Below are 21,667 nucleotides of genomic sequence, written 5' to 3'. Positions count from 1 at the left end.
AATCTAATCAGATCATTTATATATGCAAACATGCCTTCTTAATTACACCATCTATCTCAAGTTGTACTGCATAATCTTAAGATTTTTGACAACAAAAGCTCATGTCCAAAACAAAAAGAAAATCGTGTGAAAAATTAAAAACTTTCTACAACTGCATGAAAGTGGAATTAGGTTACACACCTACAAATTATATGGTTTTATGCATTTTGCTAACGATATTTTATGATTGTCAGACAGACATATGGATGGACATAGCCATGATATACAGCATGCAGTGGGGGTATATAAACAAATAAAATGTTGTAAACTATGCATATAATCATATACAAATGTTGTAAACTATGCATATATTCCTAAATATTGTAAACCATACATATATGTATAATTAACTGCCAAACTGAATTCTAGCTTATACATATGAACTTGTTCCATATTACAAAAATCAAGTCTTATGTTTGAACCTGTTTCATACTATATAAATCAAGGCTTATACGTAAGAACCTGTTTCATATTATATAAATCATGGCTTATACGTATGAACCTGTCCCATATTATATAAATCAAGGCTTATACCTATGAACCCGTCCCTTATTATATAAATCAAGGCTTATATATATGAACCTGTTTCGTATTATATAAATCAAGGCTTATACATATGAACCTGTTTCATATTATATAAATCATGACTTATACATAAGAACCTGTTTCATATTATATAAATCAAGGCTTATACATATGAACCTGTTTCATATTATATAAATCATGGCTTATACGTATGAACCTGTTTCATATTATATAAATCATTGCTTATACGTATGAACCTGTTTCATATTATATAAATCATGGCTTATACGTAAGAACCTGTTTCATATTATATAAATCAAGGCTTATACATATGAACCTGTTTCATATTATATAAATCATGGCTTATACGTATGAACCTGTTCCATATTATATAAATCAAGTCTTATACATATGAACCTGTTTCATATTATTTAAATCAAGTCTTATACATATGAACCTGTCCCATATTATATAAATCAAGACTTATACATATGATCCTGTCCCATATTATATAAATCAAGTATTCAAAACCACCCTAATGGTATTTATCTTTCTACAGAAATCATGTAATATTTGGAATTGAAAAGGCATCTAATTATGTCAAATTATAGAATATTACTGTAAAATGTAAAACCCAACTGCAAACAACATACACTGTTCTATGACCATATGATGCACCAGTTAATTGTACTTATAACCTCAAGCAAGCAACACAGAAGCTGATCTGCAGAGGCAGTATTCAATAAAAATTAACACACATATCAATATACTCTAAGTTTCGTCTTATCAAGAGTTAGCATCTTTCTAGATATAGCTGGTTATTAAATGAAAATTAAATACAATAAAATCAATGAAACAATATTTGAATCTGAGTATGCACCCAAGCTGAGGGGTTTTGTGAATGTGGTTCAAGCCTGGCCAACACAAAACTCAGAGCAAGAGTTTCAGTTTCAGCCAATCATCTGTGACATTATAAATGAATATTCTACGAGATTGGATGTGACAAAACTGCAAGTTCAAATTGTTTTTCTGGTCAGGGTCTTTGCAGTTGGGTAAACAGTAGTATCCTAAAAATATATCTGAGATGCATGAAGTTTCTACTAAATGCAATTTGTCCTCTAATATTCCATATGTATTTAGACATACAGCTGTAAGTATTTCATGTAAACTCTGAATACATCTACAGTACCAATAGAGTAAAATGAAGCTACTCCAGTAAGTTTCAAGGTAGGTTTAAAGACTGAAATTAAAGCTTTCCCTGCTGTATTCAAGGCAATTTCCTTTCCCAAATTTCATCTGCCAACATTTAGATTGTCCATTTATTCCATTTATGTATTATATTAAAAAACTGCCACAAAACTTTAATTTTAAGAATGTCAACAATATCCTTGCCAGACAAAACAAATTCTTTTGTTCATAAATAAAACACTGTATTTTTTTGGGTAATTTCACCCAACCAACAACCTGTATATGATCTGCATGGTACAAAACATATTTCACATAAGTTATACTTGACAGAAATAGTCTTACATAACACTGCCTTTGATAGAAAGTCATACATAACACTGCCTTTGATAGAAATAGTCATGAATAACACTGCCTTTGATAGAAATAGTCATGAATAACACTGCCTTTGATAGAAATAGTCATGAATAACACTGCCTTTGATAGAAATAGTCATGAATAACACTGCCTTTGATAGAAACAGTCATGAATAACACTGCCTTTGATAGAAATAGTCATGAATAACACTGCCTTTGATAGAAATAGTCATGAATAACACTACCTTTGATAGAAATAGTCATGAATAACACTACCTTTGATAGAAATAGTCATGAATAACACTGCCTTTGATAGAAATAGTCATGAATAACACTGCCTTTGATAGAAAGTCATGAATACCTTTGATAGAAAGTCATGAATAACACTGCCTTTGATAGAAATAGTCATGAATAACACTGCCTTTGATAGAAATAGTCATGAATAACACTGCCTTTGATAGAAATAGTCATGAATAACACTGCCTTTGATAGAAATAGTCATGAATAACACTGCCTTTGATAGAAATAGTCATGAATAACACTACCTTTGATAGAAATAGTCATGAATAACACTACCTTTGATAGAAAGTCATGAATAACACTGCCTTTGATAGAAATAGTCATGAATAACACTGCCTTTGATAGAAAGTCATGAATACCTTTGATAGAAAGTCATGAATAACACTGCCTGTGATAGAAATAGTCATGAATAACACTACCTTTGATAGAAATAGTCATGAATAACACTGCCTGTGATAGAAATAGTCATGAATAACACTGCCTTTGATAGAAATAGTCATGAATAACACTACCTTTGATAGAAATAGTCATGAATAACACTGCCTTTGATAGAAATAGTCATGAATAACACTGCCTTTGATAGAAATAGTCATGAATAACACTACCTTTGATAGAAATAGTCATGAATAAACACTACCTTTGATCTTCTTGGAAGTCAATAAAACAGTTGTATGTCAAACATGACAGGAATGTTATTAATTCTAGCTGTCACATAATATGTATAAGTAAAACAATTGCATGCAACCAATATGAGCAGTTAAACTGAAATAAATAGAATGTACTCAATGGAAAATAATGTGGTCCATTAGAGAATTAAGGAAATAAACTTGTCATAGAAAAATAAATACAAAAATATACAATAATTTCCATGCAGTGGTTCTTGCAAAAATATTAATATCGCAAATTACAAATCTGACCATTTCTGGTACTGGCTGAAGTGTAAAATTTGCCATGCTAGCCAATATGGTACAAATTATTACATAAAGCATACTGGGAATTAGTTAAAATTTAACAACTGATTATCAGTTTCTTCTATTCAAATGACAACCAATTAAACATCAATTAGTTTGTCCTTACAATGTCATGCAAAAAAATCTGGTTAATTAATCCACAAAAAAAACCTGAAGTCAGAAACAGTGGAAATGCTGCAGAAGTGAATCTCAACCAAACTGAAATCAATTAATTGGTCATTTAAACGAAATTAACCAATGCTTGGCTAAATAAATTCACTACAATAGCACTTTAACATTTGTACAGATGTGCTGTGTTACAGCAATGCTGCAAATCATGTCAACTCAGTAAAAGGAATTCTATATCATTCTGTCATAATGGGACCCTTCTATGATGTTTCAATACAATATACAATTATCAAATGTCAGATATTCATATGTGTGTCTGTGTGTGTGTGTGTGTGTATATATATTGTTTTCTAGTCAATTATTTCTGTGTTCTTTGATTAAGTTGCTATATCAAATATCTGCTGTTGTAAGTGATCCCTTTTGTTATCAAAGACTTGTTAAACATTTGTGCTGTTTGTATATTCTGAGAAACTAAGCCCTACTCAAGTTTTCACAGACAACATTTGATAATTTGCTTGCAAAACAATACCAGGGATCTCCTTGGGATTGACCAAAGTCAGTTTGCTAGACACGTATAACAGATACAGCTAAATTTATTTTTGAACGAGACCATTTTTGGCCTATTGCATTGTTCTATTTGAATTTTGCATTTTTTAAAATATATAACTGTGGGCTACTGGCCCAACATAAGGGGTCCCATTGGTGTTCTGACTTTGCAAGATCCTGTAAACAAGGATTTAATTTTAACTAGGTATTTTTGTGATCCCATCCTAAGACCGTCCAAAATGCTCTAATTTTTTATACTGTATTTGGGTTCCATATGTACCACTGCAGTAGGATACTGAAATAAGAATTACTCTACAATCTAAACATTTCTTTATTAGTTTCATTGGAGCAAAAGTATTAATCTGAAGTAGTGATATGAAATGATTTACTCTTCTATACATTGTCTGTAATATTTTTCAATGCATCAACACTTAAGCAACATGGTATAAAAACGAAATACTATACAGTTGTAAGATTGTTGTCTGATGTGCTAATCCAATATGCTAATACACAAAATCAAATTGTACAGATTTGGAATTAGTTTAACAAATGCAGAAAAAAATAACTTTTTCCCTATAAAACATCATTATGGTCCCAAATTTATTATGATATGTGATCTCAAGTGACCCTATGCACTTTTGGATCAACAGTAACATAGTCATAATGAAATTTAAAAAAAAAATTCACATTTGCAAAAACACAATTCCATTCACATCGTCAAAATTTACTAATAAACCAAATTCACAGCAAACAGCATACAACCATAAACATAAATCCTAGCATTTATAAAATGTATAAGTTTTAAATAATTACAGCTATGAAAAAAATACAACTTTAGCTGTCATAATACTTATATATTTGACATTACCATTATGTACATGTAACCCTTGTGTATATCCGCCTACCCCTAGGCAATGTATAGTGGAAAACTTTGAAATGATGCCCTGAATCAAGATACCTTAACATTATATACTTTTTTGTCATCCATGACATATTATTCCCCATGAATCTCTTGAACCTAGAATTTGACAAGGACCTCTAACACAAATAGCCCCAGAATTTTCTTGTTCTAATATCCTATTCTGGAGAGAAGCTCCAGTGTTTGCTTACGTTTCAAAAGACTTTACACTACACTTCAATATATTTTTTGTTTGTTTGTTTTTGCAAAGTTCAAATACAAAAATAACATGACTGCCTTTATTAGCAAAAAATAAGTGTTTTATAGAATTTAATTTACAAAAATCAAAGAATGCATATCAGAAATAATGATTTTGTTTCACACAAAAAAAATGTATTGTGCTAAATATTACTGAAACCTAAAAAGTCAAGAAACAATCAAGTTTGTATCACATTAAATTCACCTTCATTAGCATCAAGATATCACACCACAGAAATAATTTGCTACACTGTAGTGTAGCAGGTGCTTGCCAATTAAGTTTCATAGAGGAATGCGAAGTCTGACAATCAAGTTCTATAGAGTAATGCAAAGTCTTACAATTAAATTTCAGAGTAATGCAAAGTCTTACAATTAAGTTTCATAGAGTAATGCATTCTTACAATTAAGTTTCATAGAGTAATGCACAGTCTGACAATTAAGTTTCATAGAGTAATGCACAGTCTGACAATTAAATTTCACATAGTAATGCAGTCTTACAATTAAGTTTCAGAGTAATGTAAAGTCTTACAATTAAGTTTCATAGAGTAATGTAAAATTCTTAATTCTACATGATAAACAGAAGCTTAAATATTTTTCATCTTTACATTATATTTATGAAATCTGCTGACAGATTTATCAGACTATTTCTTTCTCATAAGACCATAATTCAAATATTAATGGCCTCAATCTTGACTTAATAAAAAAAATAGTTTAAAAATGTATGAATGCTGATATTGAACTGTACAAATATGGATTCAGTTAAGATGATTTCTGGGGAGCAATACATCAAGTCAATGAATTACACCACAATTTGTACACTTTAAACCTTGATTCAAGGGGCTTGGTTTGAAATAATGAAGTGCTATAGATTGGTGATGTGAGTGCACAAAGTGACAGTTTTCTACATCAAATATTACAATTAAACTCTACAAAATGAATGTAACAATTTAAAAATAAAATAATTCACTTTTATCAACTTTTGTGAAAAATTGTTTTATTTCCTTTTGTGCAATTCTACAATGCATGCCAAACTTCTTAATGTCAAGGTGGTTTGAACCTTACATTTAAAAAAAAAGCTGAAATGCAGTAAAATCAAACTTGAAAACTGAATGTGTATTGGTAAGAGGTTAGGTTTAAATGTATTGTTTGCTAGATGCTTAATGAAAAATTTAATTTGTTATAACCATTTAATTTTATTACATCTTATACATTTATCATATTTGCAGCAAGAAGTTATTATGAATTTAACAGACTTTACACAGTGTATAATATTTTCAGCAAGAAGTTATTATGAATTTAACAGACTTTACACAGTGTATAATATTTGCAGCAAGAAGTTATTATGAATTTAACAGACTTTACACAGTGTATAATATTTGCAGCAAGAAGTTATTATGAATTTAACAGACTTTACACAGTGTATAATATTTGCAGCAAGAAGTTATTATGACTTTAACAGACTTTACACAGTGTATAATATTTGCAGCAAGAAGTTATTATGAATCTAACAGACTTTACACAGTGTATAATATTTTTAATCCAGGTCTTCTTGATAATATTCAATGTTTCGGACAGTAAAAAAAAAAAAAAAACCATTGCGACTACAATCTGTTGCATTATTCATGACACAGTCATGCAGTTTTCCCCCATAAACTATGAAAACATGGTAAAAAAATAGTATTGCAATTTTAAAATTTCAAACAAGTTTGTAATGAAATTACCTATTCTTGAATGATCTATTTTAAGGAAATTTATGACAACTTTTCACAAAAGTTTGAAACTTCTGACCTGTAAACAAGCAAAAGTTGTGAAACATGGACACTGATTTTGAACTCCATTGTAATGCAGAGCGAATCTAGTTTTGACACATTCTGGGTTAAAATTACTCCATTCTATTCTGTATGACATGCCTAGTGTAGCAACCCAATTAAGCAAGTATGAAAAGTAACTGAAAAATATTGTTTTTCTTAATTATAGTGTGTTAATCCATCTAATGACAAGCATAACACACAAGCAATGCTGCAGAATTTATATCCTAAAAATGGTGTTACCAAGCAAACTGTGCTACTGTAATTGAACACATAACCATTGATATCATAATATCATTAACTCCATGCTTATTTAAGAGAGAAAAAAATTCAAGGCAAAAATAACTTGATTTGAAACAGTTTAAAACAAGAAAATTACAATTTACTTTATTTCTTAAAATCTTTGATTTTACAGGGATGTACAGTTGAAAACCCAATCTGTAAATTCCACTCCAACTGTCAGCAAAATAAAATGCAAATGACAAAAGATTAAGATTTACTCACTTTGCTACAAAATATTCAACAATGGAATATAAATTACATCTTAATACTGCATTGAACTCAAAGCTTGTCAAATTATACAATATGATGTCACAATTTTTAGAGAATTTAGAAGCAAATATAGGAAATTATTCAGAGAAAAGTGCTAGATTTTTTTAAATCTACAGAAATATTTCCAAAGAATGTCAAATATCTTACAACTTCTCAACTTCCAAATAAATCCAATGGCATAATAGAAAAACTGTCCACAAAAACATATAAATCATAACTCAAAGTAGCACCAACATTATTAACAATACATTTATCACAGTTATCACTGGAATGCACAACCAACCTGTTTTAGTGCTTAGATCATTTTCTGTTCATGACAAAAATGTATTTATAAAAAATATTTATTCTCTGAAACTGAGTGTCTCATCAGCAGAGCTACTTATAGGAATTTTCAAAAAAAGAATAACTCCCACAATGAAACTTGAAAAGAGGGCAAAACTACAAAAATGGTTTCATGACTTAGGATAGAAAAAGTTTAATTAAGTTCATCAATATTCTGATATTGTGATACATCACTTGCTTATTTACAAACATGACATTATGTAAATTATTATTTTTCAACAGTACTAGTTAAATGATTTGTCCTGAATGCATTATTCTTGTTTTGATTATTAGATACATCAAATGTCATTCCTTTATACTGTTTAAATAATAATGGCATTTCTTTGTCCACTCTGCTTGAAACAAATGATAATATTTAACTTGTTTTCAATGGCACTGCAGTTTCAGAAATGCTACCTTCTTCCCCAGTTCCGGCTGCTTGATTTGTCAGTGAACCACCACCATCATTGTATGGAGCTGGAATTTCTTAACTTTCTCTAAATTTTCTTCTGATTCTTCAACATTTTTCTACTTGTAGGCTGTATGTTCAACCTTGATTGTATGACAAACTGAGCTTTGTATGCCTTATCAAATCAGATAGCTGGTTTAGTGGATTCCTGCTTATACCAATTCTTTATTAATAAACCTTACATATTATAAATCACATTTCAGGTGAGATTTGGTTGTCCTTGATGTTAGGTACAAGTCTCTCAGTGACATGCATGCAAAAGTACAGAATATGTGAGTTGTAATGCACACTGGTTAAAGAGAAATGTGCCAAATTTGAACAATGTGTGATTTTGTCAGCATGACTAGTTGCTTCATTTGCCACAAGGTTAAGAAATAGATGGAAATCCTGCATTTGTGCATCTTTGAAGCAACTCCACATTTGTATCAGTGCAATAATGTATCCTCTCTGTATAAGACATGCAAAAATCTAACAAGAAACTTGATGGTTGATGCCACTGTCCATACTAATGACTCACCATTTTTATGTAAGTAAGACAAAAATCAACCTGTCCACAGTAAATTTTACATCTTAAAATTTCATCCATTGAAAAAAACATTTGTACCAAAAGTCACATTTCAAATAGCAATTGGAAATGACTCAATATTTGACTTTAAAACAAGTGTTTTCATAATTATATTTCCTTTGTGTGCAAAGTTCATGATACTCTTTTTAACATACCCAACCTTAATACTGGGTGTCTACCCCCATCACTATCAAGGATTCCAAATCTTCTTTAATCTGATACTCTGATGACAGCCTGGTTAATCCTTATAATGGTTGGAAGATTCCTGAACTTAAGTTGGGTTCTGGACAACACTATATTACAAATTAAACTTTCAAAAAAAGGGAATGCTTGTCAAACAATATGGCTTTAAACACCGGGTAGTTAAGGCATGTCTAATGAACACTAAGATAATTAAGACATGTCTAATGAACACCTGGTAATTAAGACATGTCTATTGAACACCTGGTAATTAATGCTAGCCCAATGGAAAAGCTGGTTAGGTGTTTGTGAAAAAATTTGCTTTCTAAATTTGGATAAAAAAGGCCAACAGTGGTATGAAGCCCTCCATTGCAATATCATCATTCAACTAGTAAATCCATATGCATTAATTGTCATTAATATACTGTTTACATTTGAGTTTAGAAGTATTTCATTTCAAACAAATGGTCAATTTAGGCTTTTCTCAAAGGATTATATATGCATAATTTCATGAACTTCATGAAATTCATCCATTATTCATCCAGAGTATGCAAATTTTCTTTTTCTTTTATGCTCAAACATATTGCTAGCAATATGTATCATGGACTGAAGTAGCACATTTCTTACTCTGTCCCACATGATAATATCAGTGGTTTACCATTTATGTTCAGCTGTGTTTTGTGTATATTCACACAGAAAATATCAAAACTAATATACTTATGCTTCTCCTTTCTCATAAAAGGTAAAACAGCACATACAATATTTTTCTTTTTAAAAATATATGTATGTGGTGGAATTAGGACTTGATTTGTGTGCAGGCATGGTCGCCATACTTAACCCACTAGCCAAATGAAAGAGTCAAAATATAACTCAAATTTGTTGGTCATAATGTTATTGATGTCATTTGACAAGATAATGAAAATATATTCCTGGTATTCCACTCGATAAAAGTTGCAATCCACTATATAAAATCTTTGGCTACTACAAGTCAATTCAGTCAAATCCTGTACACAGTTCAGCTGAAAAGTCAATCTTATTTTGTACTTTAACACAGCCATCAATATTATACTAAAATGTTGACCAATGAGTGAAATAGATTACTGATCTATCTGAATGTTTTAATGTCTATAAATAAGAGATACAAATTATTATCTAAATTGCTAGATTCAACATTTTAGCAACACCAAGTCACCTGAATCTGATAGGACTCCAGTGATGTCACAGCAAAGGGACATAAACAAGTTTAATATTTAATTTTTACATGAAATTGCTCATTCAGGGTAATTTTAAATTCCCCTTCAAGCAAATAACATGTTATTCAAAGAGCAAGTGATGGTTATAATATGATACAAAATGACTTTAATGTCATTATTAGAAACTATTTGGGGACCATGATAGTTCACCTTTAAGATTAATTAATTCTAGAACATTTAAATAATACACTAATAAAATGTTACATTTACTGAAAATGTGATCTTATGTCCGTTTGATATCTCAACTCCACATAAAATGTCATGTGTACAAAATCTATACATGAAAACAGTACTAGATTTAGCAAGTGTCTGCAAAAATTGTCCATAAATTAGGTGAGTTTTGACTAAATTCTCACATAACAAAAGATCTACAAATAAATTAAATATCTGTGCAAAAGTGATGAATAGCTACATGATCACAGACAGATGAAATGATAATGGTGATGACTATTAATTATAACCACAACAAAATAATTCCTAAACTATGCATAGAACTTACCACAAGAAAATTAATTAGCAAGAAACAAAGAGTGAAAGACTTTAGATGTAGATCAAATAAGTTAATGTTGGAATTAAAAACAAATCTTATATACTGCATACATGAGACTTCAAAGTTTAAATGGAATTTGTTGTTACGACAAACTTCAATAAGATTACTTTTTTCTCAGATGTATACCTTCTTTGATAATGATAAGATGTCTCCTTACAAAATGATAGGTGTTGAACCATTACTAAAATTCCTGCTATTTAAATTTGTAATGTTAGTCCATTAACTGTTCAATTAAAACATTGAAGAAATCATTCAGTTTCAACAGCCATAAACTGCTCTGGAGGTATAGTGGTTAGAGCATCTGCCTCAGATGTAGGAGGTCATGGGTTCGATCCCTGGCCGAGTCATACCAAAGACTTATAAAAAATTGGTACTAACAGCTGCCTTGTTTGACATTCAGCATTAAGAGGTTAGTGTTAGGACTGGTTGGCCTGGTGACAGGATAATGTGACTGGGTGGGACATCATGCTACATGTCTGCGGCATGATGACCCAGTACTAGATATCACTATAAACTGCCACATTGCAGACATCTAAGCGATATGACTGAAAAATTGTTAGAGCTACATTAAAAATCCAAATCACATCACATCACATGATGAAATATTAAGTCATTGTGATGTCAATGAAATGAATAACAACAGTCTCAAAGCAATGGGCAAGGTCATTTCTAGCAAATGGCAAAGCTGATGACATTCCAATTTAGGTAAATACCAATGTCCAAGTCTCCAAACATCAAGCATACATTATTTATGTAAAATCATATACATCAAAAACGTTTAGTTCTTTCTCAGATTTCTATTAAAATAAAGAAAATTATTTGTTAGCAGGGCTGGAAAATTCTGTTTATCAATGCAAGCTGAGGAAGGGCAACTGACATTTTAAAAATATTCATCTGATTGGATGAGTTGCATTTTAAGCAGATTCCCTATTGTGTACAGTGTTGGACAAGTAAAACTGATGCAGGGTAAGCAAAAGTTCAAAGCCATTTGCTATGCAGGGTAAGTAGCCAAGTTAATTTTTTTCCAGCATTAGCTGAATTTGCTAATTTAAATCTGAAGTACAAATGTATGCACATATTATTTATAATTTCAAATGTTTATTACAATTATTCAACTTTCTTGTGGTCAAATGACATGGCAAGATATATATTTTTATGCATAGTTAGGAATTCTGCAGAGCCAAAGCCAAGAAAAAAATCCATATCAAGGAACCAGCTCACAGTATACAAAATAGCTTATAATTTACCTCTCTGACCCATCAGAAAAACATCAGAGCCATAAAACATATAAATGTCTCTTTTCTTAACTGAAATTGGAAAATACATTGTTTTATTTTTAAATATTAGAAATATTGCCAATTTTTTAAAACTGTTTACACAATCATAAGATCTCATTTCATTTCCTGTAGGCCACATACCTATATTTATACCTATGTAGGCCACATACCTATATTTATTTATACCTATGTGAACAGAAGCTGAAAAAAACGGTTTCATATAAATAGTTGAAGATTAGTTCCAAGCAAAGGTCATAATTATCCTTCTAAAACTGTATAAATCTTTGAGCTAATGTAATCCATTTCCTCCAAGCTGTGTAACTATTTTCTCTTATCAGTAAGATTTTCTTTCACAGGTTTATTAACTTCTTTAAGTAAGATGGGCTGTTCTATATCAGAGAGATAATAACTTATGTTCTTATCCAATCACAAAGCAACACAATGTCTGGAACTGTCCAGTATCCTACACTGAGCTATTCTATACTGTGAGCTGAAGAATGTTTCATTTAGATACAGAACAGGAATTAATTTGGTCTAAGAATCCATCCTATGTCAGGAACTAAAGAATGGATCCATTTTAAGTTTTGACTTCTTTTTGACCTTCTTGGCTAAAGTCTTTGGCACATCATTTTGCATGGCTGCATGCTGTCGTTGGTATCGACTGGAGGTAAAGACAGGCATGTTTCCACTGAACAGTTCCTGTAGGGGGGGTAGACGGACCGCCAGTCACCTGTAATAAATACAAGAATTGCACAAAATGCTTTTTTGACTGCTTACATAGTTCATGATTTAAACCACTAATATGGTCAATGATGGGTAAGAAAAAAGGTTCCTGTTACTTAATTTTCATAGCAGTCAATAGAACTCCCAAAAATAAATGCAATTACAACATTTCACTATTGCAAAAGTTTCAAGGAATCAAAATGCAAAAATATAAACACTAAATATGGAAAGACCTACTCTGGTAATTTGGTGCACAACGTCCCAAGCTGAATGTGACAGGACCTACTCTGGTAATTTGGTGCACAACGTCCCAAGCTGAATGTGACAGGACCTACTCTGGTAGTAAAGCGTACCACTTCTCATGTTGAATGCAGCAATAAATCCATGTCCAGTAGATTTATTCATTTTTATATGTATCATCCTAGTTTCATAAGTCTTAAATATTTTTTAAATTTTAAGTTTCTCAACATGGAAAGAGAGCCATATTTTCTTAAAGATACGTCCTTTTTCACTGGGTCTAGAAAGGTTTCTGATTTAACAACTACAAAGTTTCATGCTATGTCATTCTGTAAGTTACTAATAGATTCTGACAATGTAATCAGTGCTTTACAATGAGAAATATGCTCAATCACAAAAGTAACTTGCAAATTCTTCAATTCAGGCATGTTTGCATGGAATTTTGCTTTCCTTCTTATCTTTGTAACAGAAACATTCAGCCAGAATACAACAAATTCGGGGCAAAGCGGAAGAAATGAGTTCAGAAAATTCAAAATTAAATATGATCAAAAAGTCACCCTAAACTTTTTTGGTTTCTTTGTGCATATTTTAATGTCATATGATTAAAACAAATTATTATATTTTTTTTAAAAATTGTGCTTCACCATGACTGTTGTATAAGAGTTACGGCAAAGTTGAAAATAGGTCTCAGTCAAAAAGTAGAAACTGTTTGTATTGCAAGAATTATCTTTTCATAGGTATATTGGCTGAAACTATGGACAGAAGGATTTAAATTTTTCTAGTACATGTACATCCACTGTATTAATGGCTGAATAGCAACAATTTCTGCCATACAAATGAATCTAGTATCGACTCCGTGGACACAAATAGCCAAATGAGCTGTATTGGTGGCATCTCTTTTCTTGTCTGGTGCAAAAATCCTCAAAAATTGAGATAACTTTTATTTGAGACCTAATTTTATGTGATGAGCCATTCCATTGACATGTACTGCATGTAATGAGCCATTCCATTGATATGTACTGCATGTAATAAGCCATTCCATTGATATGTACTGCATGTAATGAGCCATTCCATTGACATGTACTGCATGTAATGAGCCATTCCATTGATATGTACTGCATGTAATGAGCCATTCCATTGATATGTACTGCATGTGCCAGATAAAATCAGGTCACAGGCAGGATGTAGCCTGCAGGTTGCATATGCCAGCCCTAGTTTCTACAGGTTTCTTTATTACTCTATAATTGAAATATTATTCTATAAACCTATTTTTCTTTATGCCAAACTTACCAAAACCCTTGATCTTTTGACCCAAAATCAATAACATTCTTCCATACCATAAAGTGCAAACCCATGATTTATGTACTTGATCTAGAATTAAATTTATTATGCATGAACTATTTTTCTTCTTCTGGTCAAAGTGACCTTGACTTCTGACATTTTGACCCCCAAATCACTAGGCTTCTCTTAACTAAAGGGTAAGTTACCCACAAACTTTAGTAAAGGATAATGGTCAAGAATTGATATTTTTATACTTAAACCATTTTTCTTCTTAGAATCAAACTGGCCTTCACCTCTGAATCCCAAAATCTACAGTGTTCTTCCTTACCCCTAATGCAAGCCATGCACAAACTTTGGTCTACATATGTGATGTAGAATTAATGTTACTGTGCATAAACCTTTCTTTTCAGTTACAATGGTCTTGATCTATGACCTTTTAACCCCAAATCAATAGGATTATTCCTCATTCTAATTCAAGTTATCCACAAAGTTTGGTCCTGTTGTGATGTAGAACTCATGCTACTGTATAGAAACCATAGTTCTTCTATTAGTCACTGTGCTCCTGATCTTTGAATTTTTGAACCCAAATTGGCTAGTATTCTTCTTTACACCAAGTGCAAGACATGCCAAACAAATGGTAACTGTAGATTATGGTGATTCAGAATAAGAAAGTTAACAGAAACCTTGTAATATACTCTGCTGAAAGGAATCATTTAAAAACCAGTGTCTAGATACTTCACAAAATATAATCCCATCTAATTTAACTAAGATCATAAAATGTGACATTGACCCTTTTCAATAGTTATGTTCTTACCAAGTCTCCAACACAAGACACTGACTTTTGTCAACTTAACCTTCACATTTTAAAACCACCCTTGATCCTTTAAAGCACTTGCTGCTGGCATAAACTGTTTGTGGGACAGATGAAGGACCTAAGTGATGACTGTATCATGCCCTACTGTTTCTGACTATTACAATACTGTTTCTGACTATTACAATACTGTTTCTGACTTTTACAATACTGTTTCTGACTATTACAATACTGTTTCTGACTATTACAACTGACACTGACTCTTAATTTACCTGCTGCTTAATGTAGCTCCTTAACTATAGAAACTGGTTTACAAGAAGTTTCATGTGTTTTTTTAAATATGGTATTAGATCCTAAAGTTTTGACCTTTGACTTAGAAACATTCATGACCCTAAACTCACCTGCTGCTGTTAGCAGCTTTAGTAGTGACCACAGCAACTGGCTGAGGAGAAAGAACAAGGGTGTTTAGAGAAGTAATACTACTGGACTGAAGTGCAGCATGCTGTGTTCCTGCTGCTGCAACTGATGTTTTGGCTGCTTTTTTGACCTTCGGCGGATTGGATAAGGAAGTAGAGCTGTTGACAGACAAGCATGCAAGGTGTAAACAGGGTGCATACACAATGCAGTGCATAATAAATCTGTGTATTAGAGATATTTTTCAAAATATATTAAATATTCATGCTGTGCTAGTTTACAATAAAGCCTTGCAGGGTCTATACTAGGACATGCCATTATGGTGTCCTCACTTATTTAATATCATGCTGAAAAATGAACCAAATGTACATAAATCACATATCATTTTTGCAATTGCTGCATTTATTTCTTCTTTAAGTTCCTCCTGCAATTAGAAAAATGCTTCGTCTTTTTCAGATGGTGGGGAAACATTCCCCAATAGTTTTAAGTTCTAGAATAGACCCTGGCCTTGTTAATCCAGAGTTCATAAATGCAAATGTTGCAGAATCAACGTAGAAATTTTGGATAAAGAACTGCATCCACCATATTCTGAACTGGCTTTTTGATCAAGAGTTTCAATGACCTGAACAAAAGAGTGGGATGAAAAGTTTCTGGATTAACACGGTGTCAATGTACATGTGCATACAATATTAAATGTAAAAATTATGCTGGAATAGATATGGTTAACTACAGTACAATTTCACAATTCTAAGAACAGTTTACACCCAAATCTTATTCTGTATTATGCAGCAGCAAATCTGGACTGACTCTATCATAACACACTTGGGACTTTCCATCAATAAATGGAAAAACATCTCAGAAATATTACAGAAGACAACAGATATCACATACACCCAAAGAATTCAGCATTGCAACTCAAGAATTGAAATTTCTCTTGGCCAAACCTTTCATTAGTTTTCCTTTTTAAAAGAGTTTATCAGAAAACTGTTTAACTTTGTAAATATTTACATAATCAAAATACTCTAATTCACTATTCTTTTACCTTGATTACTACAGCATTTGACTAATTTCTCAGCTAATGTGGCAACTTTCTTTTTCTGCTGATACACTAAATTAGATTATTTCTGAGATGAATTTCTGGTTGAAAAGCCTCAAAGGTATTCTGACTGGACTTTACTCTGCCCTTCTAACATCGACTTCAAGCAAATAGAGTAATCTACCCTGACTTGGTGGTGCATTATCAGATACCAGATCTTGCTCTACACTATAGTTAGTAACACACATCATCATAATCCATTCTCATAAAAAAAATGTATGCACTGAAACTTGTTTCTTTGTACATGTAATAAACTAAATTACGGTAGTTCAAGTCACTGTTTACAACTTACTAATCATGTGCACTTTTCTTTTAAACAAACAAGAACCTTAAACCGACTTAAAAATATGATACAAAAAAACTAAGATAATTTTAATATAATCACAAAATTAATTGAATCCATCCAAAATCTTAAAAGCATTTTCACTGAAACAGTAAATTTAAAATTCACTTTTATACCCTAGTCTAAATCACACCTTTACCAAGAATGCTGTAAGACCACACAAGTTGCTCAATGCATACATAAAGTTTGTTCACAATAGGAACAACAGGTCACAAACTTAGCATGGAAACAAAACAGGATCATGGCTGAAAAAAGCAAAGCAGCTGAAAAGACCAAAGAATTATGTAAATGAGAGATATAAAACTTCCATTTTTAACTGCAAATTTTTCTAGTCATATGTCAGTTGACACAGAATGTATTACTTTTTTTTTTACCTCAGCTATAGAATATAATGGTTGAACTTCAAAACACATCAGATTCAATGTATGTTACATTTCCTGACCAAAACGTTTGTATACTCAGCTGATGTGCCATTAATGTCGTGTTATATTATCCTCATATCACCATCATATTCTAATCTACGTTTTCCAAGATATACAAACTAACTGTAATGTTTCAAATAGGATTACTCTGCCAGCAGTAGTTCTGAAAGGAGTTTCATCAGTCTAAATAAAATGACTAGACTCGCTCATTCTTGATACCTTTAATTTCACTTTTCTTCAGTATAATAAAACAATCATTGCCTTTGTTTTTGATGTTCAGTGAGAAATTATCTATTCAAGGCACATGTCATTTTACCGTTGGGAAATGGCCTGAGATAACTGCATGCTTTGTATATGCAATCTGTCATATAAACAAACAATGCCTTTGGTAACAGTATCCCTTGTATATGCAATCTGTCATATAAACATACAAGGCCTTAGGTAACAGTGGTAACAGTATGCCTTGTAAATGCAATGTCTTAAAACTTACAAGGACATCAGACCAAAGATTATTCAAATTCATCAGAAGATACAATGAATCAGTACACCTGAATCAACATTTCAGCTGCCATAATGATCAAGTTTCATCTACCAATGAAACAATCAAAAGGTCTGAGGTCTTTTGGGATAAAAATGTAACTACACTGAAAAGTAATTTTGGCCAAAAAGTGATGAAAAACCAGAATTTTAGATATGGCTTGTAAAGGTGTGAAATGAGACCCAATTCTTGAATATTTTGTACATTTATATATTCTGACACACTTGAAGAATTGGCCCATAAAGCATCATGCAAATTTATCCTGAATGACCTATGACCTATTATAAAGGGACATCACTCACATATCTCCTTGGAGACGGTAGATTATTTAATGGTGACTGTGTATCCAAGACTATCTGTGTAATAATGTGTTTATTAGAAATGTACAGGGGACACTGTGTTGATTTGGATGAACTCAGTATATGGACCATCAGAGTTTAGTTATCCAGGCTCTACTGTACATGACTTAACATTCAGAATGTTATCATGAAATACATTTTATTATCAAATGACTACTACAATATCACACTAATAAATCCATTTCATATTTTGGTATACTACACATTTGTAATTACACTATGTGACATCACAAATGTCATATAGACAAAAGTATAATGTGTCAAAAGAGTGTAAATGAAGTTCAAATCTCTTTATTTCTTTATTATATTACAATAATGTTTTACTGAAAAAATTACCTAACACTAACTTAAAAGCCAAATCAAACTGCAAACAACACATATTCCAATCTGCTGTTGTTAGATGTTGTTGTGTGCTGGAAGATTAGGTTCTATATTGTTTATTCCATTGATTATTTCTAACAGATTTGCACACACCCAGATCTATTTGATGGCAGATCTGGACCTGTGCAATTTTAAAGTTGGACTCAGTTTATGAGCGAGTATATATGGTAAATGATTTGTCATGTTATAAACAGAAAATTTCATCATGCTCATTTCAAATACAATTTTGACAGTCACAAAATAATTTCAATCTTCTGTTTGGAAAGTCTAGCAGAAACAGAATTCATTCAACGTATTCTGCTTCCTATATTTTATCTGAAATTAGGGCTTGCATAACATCCTCTATTTATCTATATAAAAAACCTGGATGGCCCCTGATGCAACTAAATGAGATATTTTAAGTCAAAAACAGGGTCTATAACTATGTTAAAAATTTTTAGAAATAGTAAAAGCAAACTAAACTAGGTCAAGTTAATGAAAAGCCCTTACCACATTTGCTTTGAATACATGAAGTACCTCAAAAAATTACTAAGCATAAATAAAACAAGCAAATATTTCTGAGATCTTATATTTCTGAGTAAAATGCAATGCCAGTACAAGGTTCTGTCTTATCTATACTGCTAACATGGTCTAAATCATCAATTTGGTTTAAACAGAACACAGATCAAACTTTGTAAAAGTTGGGATAAGTTTCACATCTGGTATCTGAGATATCAACTAAAAAGTCCAATTTTCACCCCTTGATGCATTTCATAACACACCAAAAAAATCATATACAACTTCCTAAGGCATGTAACCAACTTTTAACATGAAAATCATTGCCATTTAGACTTTATTGAATTTACTTGGGAGAAATATTGGGTAAGTTTCCTCTACTACCATCTCAGATGAAAACTAAAGATTCTCTCAAAGCAAATGAGTTAAAAAGTCTCATTTTAAATGATTTTTTACTAAATCACAGCACAGAGAAATTAACATTTTTAACAAGCAGAAAAATGTTGGGTTTCCAGAGATGCAAGTAAGAAAGATTAAAATCTTTAATTCTGTCATGCATTTGTTATCCACACATAGTTATCCAGACTTTTCAATCATATGGACCACTTTTATTTTCTTGGGACTCGTAGTCTGTTCTCCATGTTATCCCTTATCTTTCATGGAATTTGAATAATCAATCCTTGACTATTTGACAAACACCACAAGACTTTAATGTATACAGTAAACTGCTCACTATCCAGTCTCATCAAGACAATGATTTTGTTTGGAAAATTATTTGTTCAGATAATCAATTTTGACCAACTGGGGACTTAAAATTTTCAAGCTACATAGTGTAAGTCCATACCAGCAAATAACCTGGACAATTGGCATTCTTCTGCATCAAGTTTATTGTATACAAAACAGTTAAAATATCTACAATTATTAAAAGTCAACATCCTCATCCTGCAATTGTTGAGGATGTTACATGCATATTTCTTGAGCTGGCCTCCATTCCAACATAATTATATGACATTGCAGTGCATAAATATTAATTCATGAAACAACATCAAATACACAAGATGAAAAAAGGAAGACCTACCGCTGCTAGCATTCCTAAAGGATGCAAAGGTTGACAACAAGAAAGAGAAGATATGAATAAGTCATACAGGCATTCCTCATATATTAAATGCACTCCAATGCAAACAGTACAAATCTTGATCTGCTATAGCACTTTGCAAACAATTCAAGGTCTGATGCTGTCTCCATAAAATCAATCAAACATTAAATAGCAAAGACAATGATCTGCCAGTAAATTATGTAATGGCAGATCTAGGTCTTCACTTTCACAACTGGGTGCTTAAGTTCAAGAGCACTTATGACAAGGATAACTATATGTGCCTTTTTCATGATGCTTTTTGAATAAAAAATTAACATGAAGCTGCATTTGGAATGTAAATAGTGGAAGCATTTTTGCCTGCTGTGTCCCTTCTTTCTTTCTTTCTCAGCACAATATTGTGTAAGCACATTTGTACATTCATAAACCTAGTCATTCAATAGTTTCTATCTCCTTTTCTTAGCTGAGAAATTCTGAATTTTTCAGAACATATACTGCATAAAAAAAATTATAATCTGCATCTCATTAAACAACAGACACTCAACTGGATTCATAAGATATCTCTTTCTTTTATAATTATGCTGAGTGCTGAAATCATCTCATATACTGAGAAATGCCAATATACAAAGTTTAGTGACAAAATATTGTATTATATGTTCAAGTTGATATGTTCCCTAAGACTAGTGTAACACAAAAATCTGTGATGGCCTTTGACCTTGATCCTGATATCATTGATCCCATCTCAGAAATTTTCACAATATACCTGCACATGATTAGTTTTCATTCATAATTAATAATATATATATAGGAACTGGTATGATGCAGGGTATTCAAAAGATATATGATCTACAAAACTGGTGCCATAACACTTGGTCAGGCACATTGTAATTGGTAGCTTAAGTGACAGAGAACCTTGTAGAGACAGAAGGTCCTGGGTTCAAGCCACATATAATATCTCCCAGCATTTGGAGGTAGCAGTGAGATTACAAACAATATACCAGTCTTACTTGTAAGAAGTGTTGACTTTTAGCTTAAGCAGATAGATCTGCATATTCACAACTAACTGAGGCATCATAACGAATCTCAAGCAAATTCAGAGAATTTTTGTCCCCACGGTGAAGTATTAAAAGTTAACGATCAGGAAATCATACTATGAATTTTACAACAGAACTGAAATTTTTTTTGGCAAACACCAAAAGTAACCAGGTTTTATTGCCCCATCTGAAAGTGCGGAAAAGTGCAGAAAAAGTTGGGTTTTTAAAAAATTTGTGACCATGCCCATAAAGATAAATCATTAACTACTCCACACAAGA

At 31.7% G+C, this 21,667-nt stretch overlaps 1 protein-coding gene across 1 annotated transcript in view; it reads right to left on the bottom strand.

The window, feature by feature from the left end:
* Nucleotides 1-12,395: 12,395 nt before the first annotated feature.
* The window catches only part of LOC149779413 (uncharacterized), a 142,304-nt gene continuing 133,032 nt past the window's right edge, over nt 12,396-21,667 (bottom strand). Inside the window, exons 18-19 of the mRNA XM_089940073.1 lie at nt 15,615-15,788; nt 12,396-12,891 (exon numbers count right to left, since the gene is read on the bottom strand). Of these exons, the coding sequence (XP_089796199.1) occupies nt 12,888-12,891; nt 15,615-15,788 (178 nt within the window). The 3' untranslated portion in view covers nt 12,396-12,887. The remainder of the gene's footprint in view (nt 12,892-15,614; nt 15,789-21,667) is intronic.

The sequence above is a fragment of the Sinohyriopsis cumingii genome, chromosome 17, assembly GCF_028554795.1.
Source record: "Sinohyriopsis cumingii isolate HCF-2022 chromosome 17, ASM2855479v2, whole genome shotgun sequence".
NCBI classification, from domain to species: domain Eukaryota; kingdom Metazoa; phylum Mollusca; class Bivalvia; order Unionida; family Unionidae; genus Sinohyriopsis; species Sinohyriopsis cumingii.
Note: the sequence above shows the minus strand (reverse complement) of the source record. Positions and strands in the feature narration are given on the sequence as shown.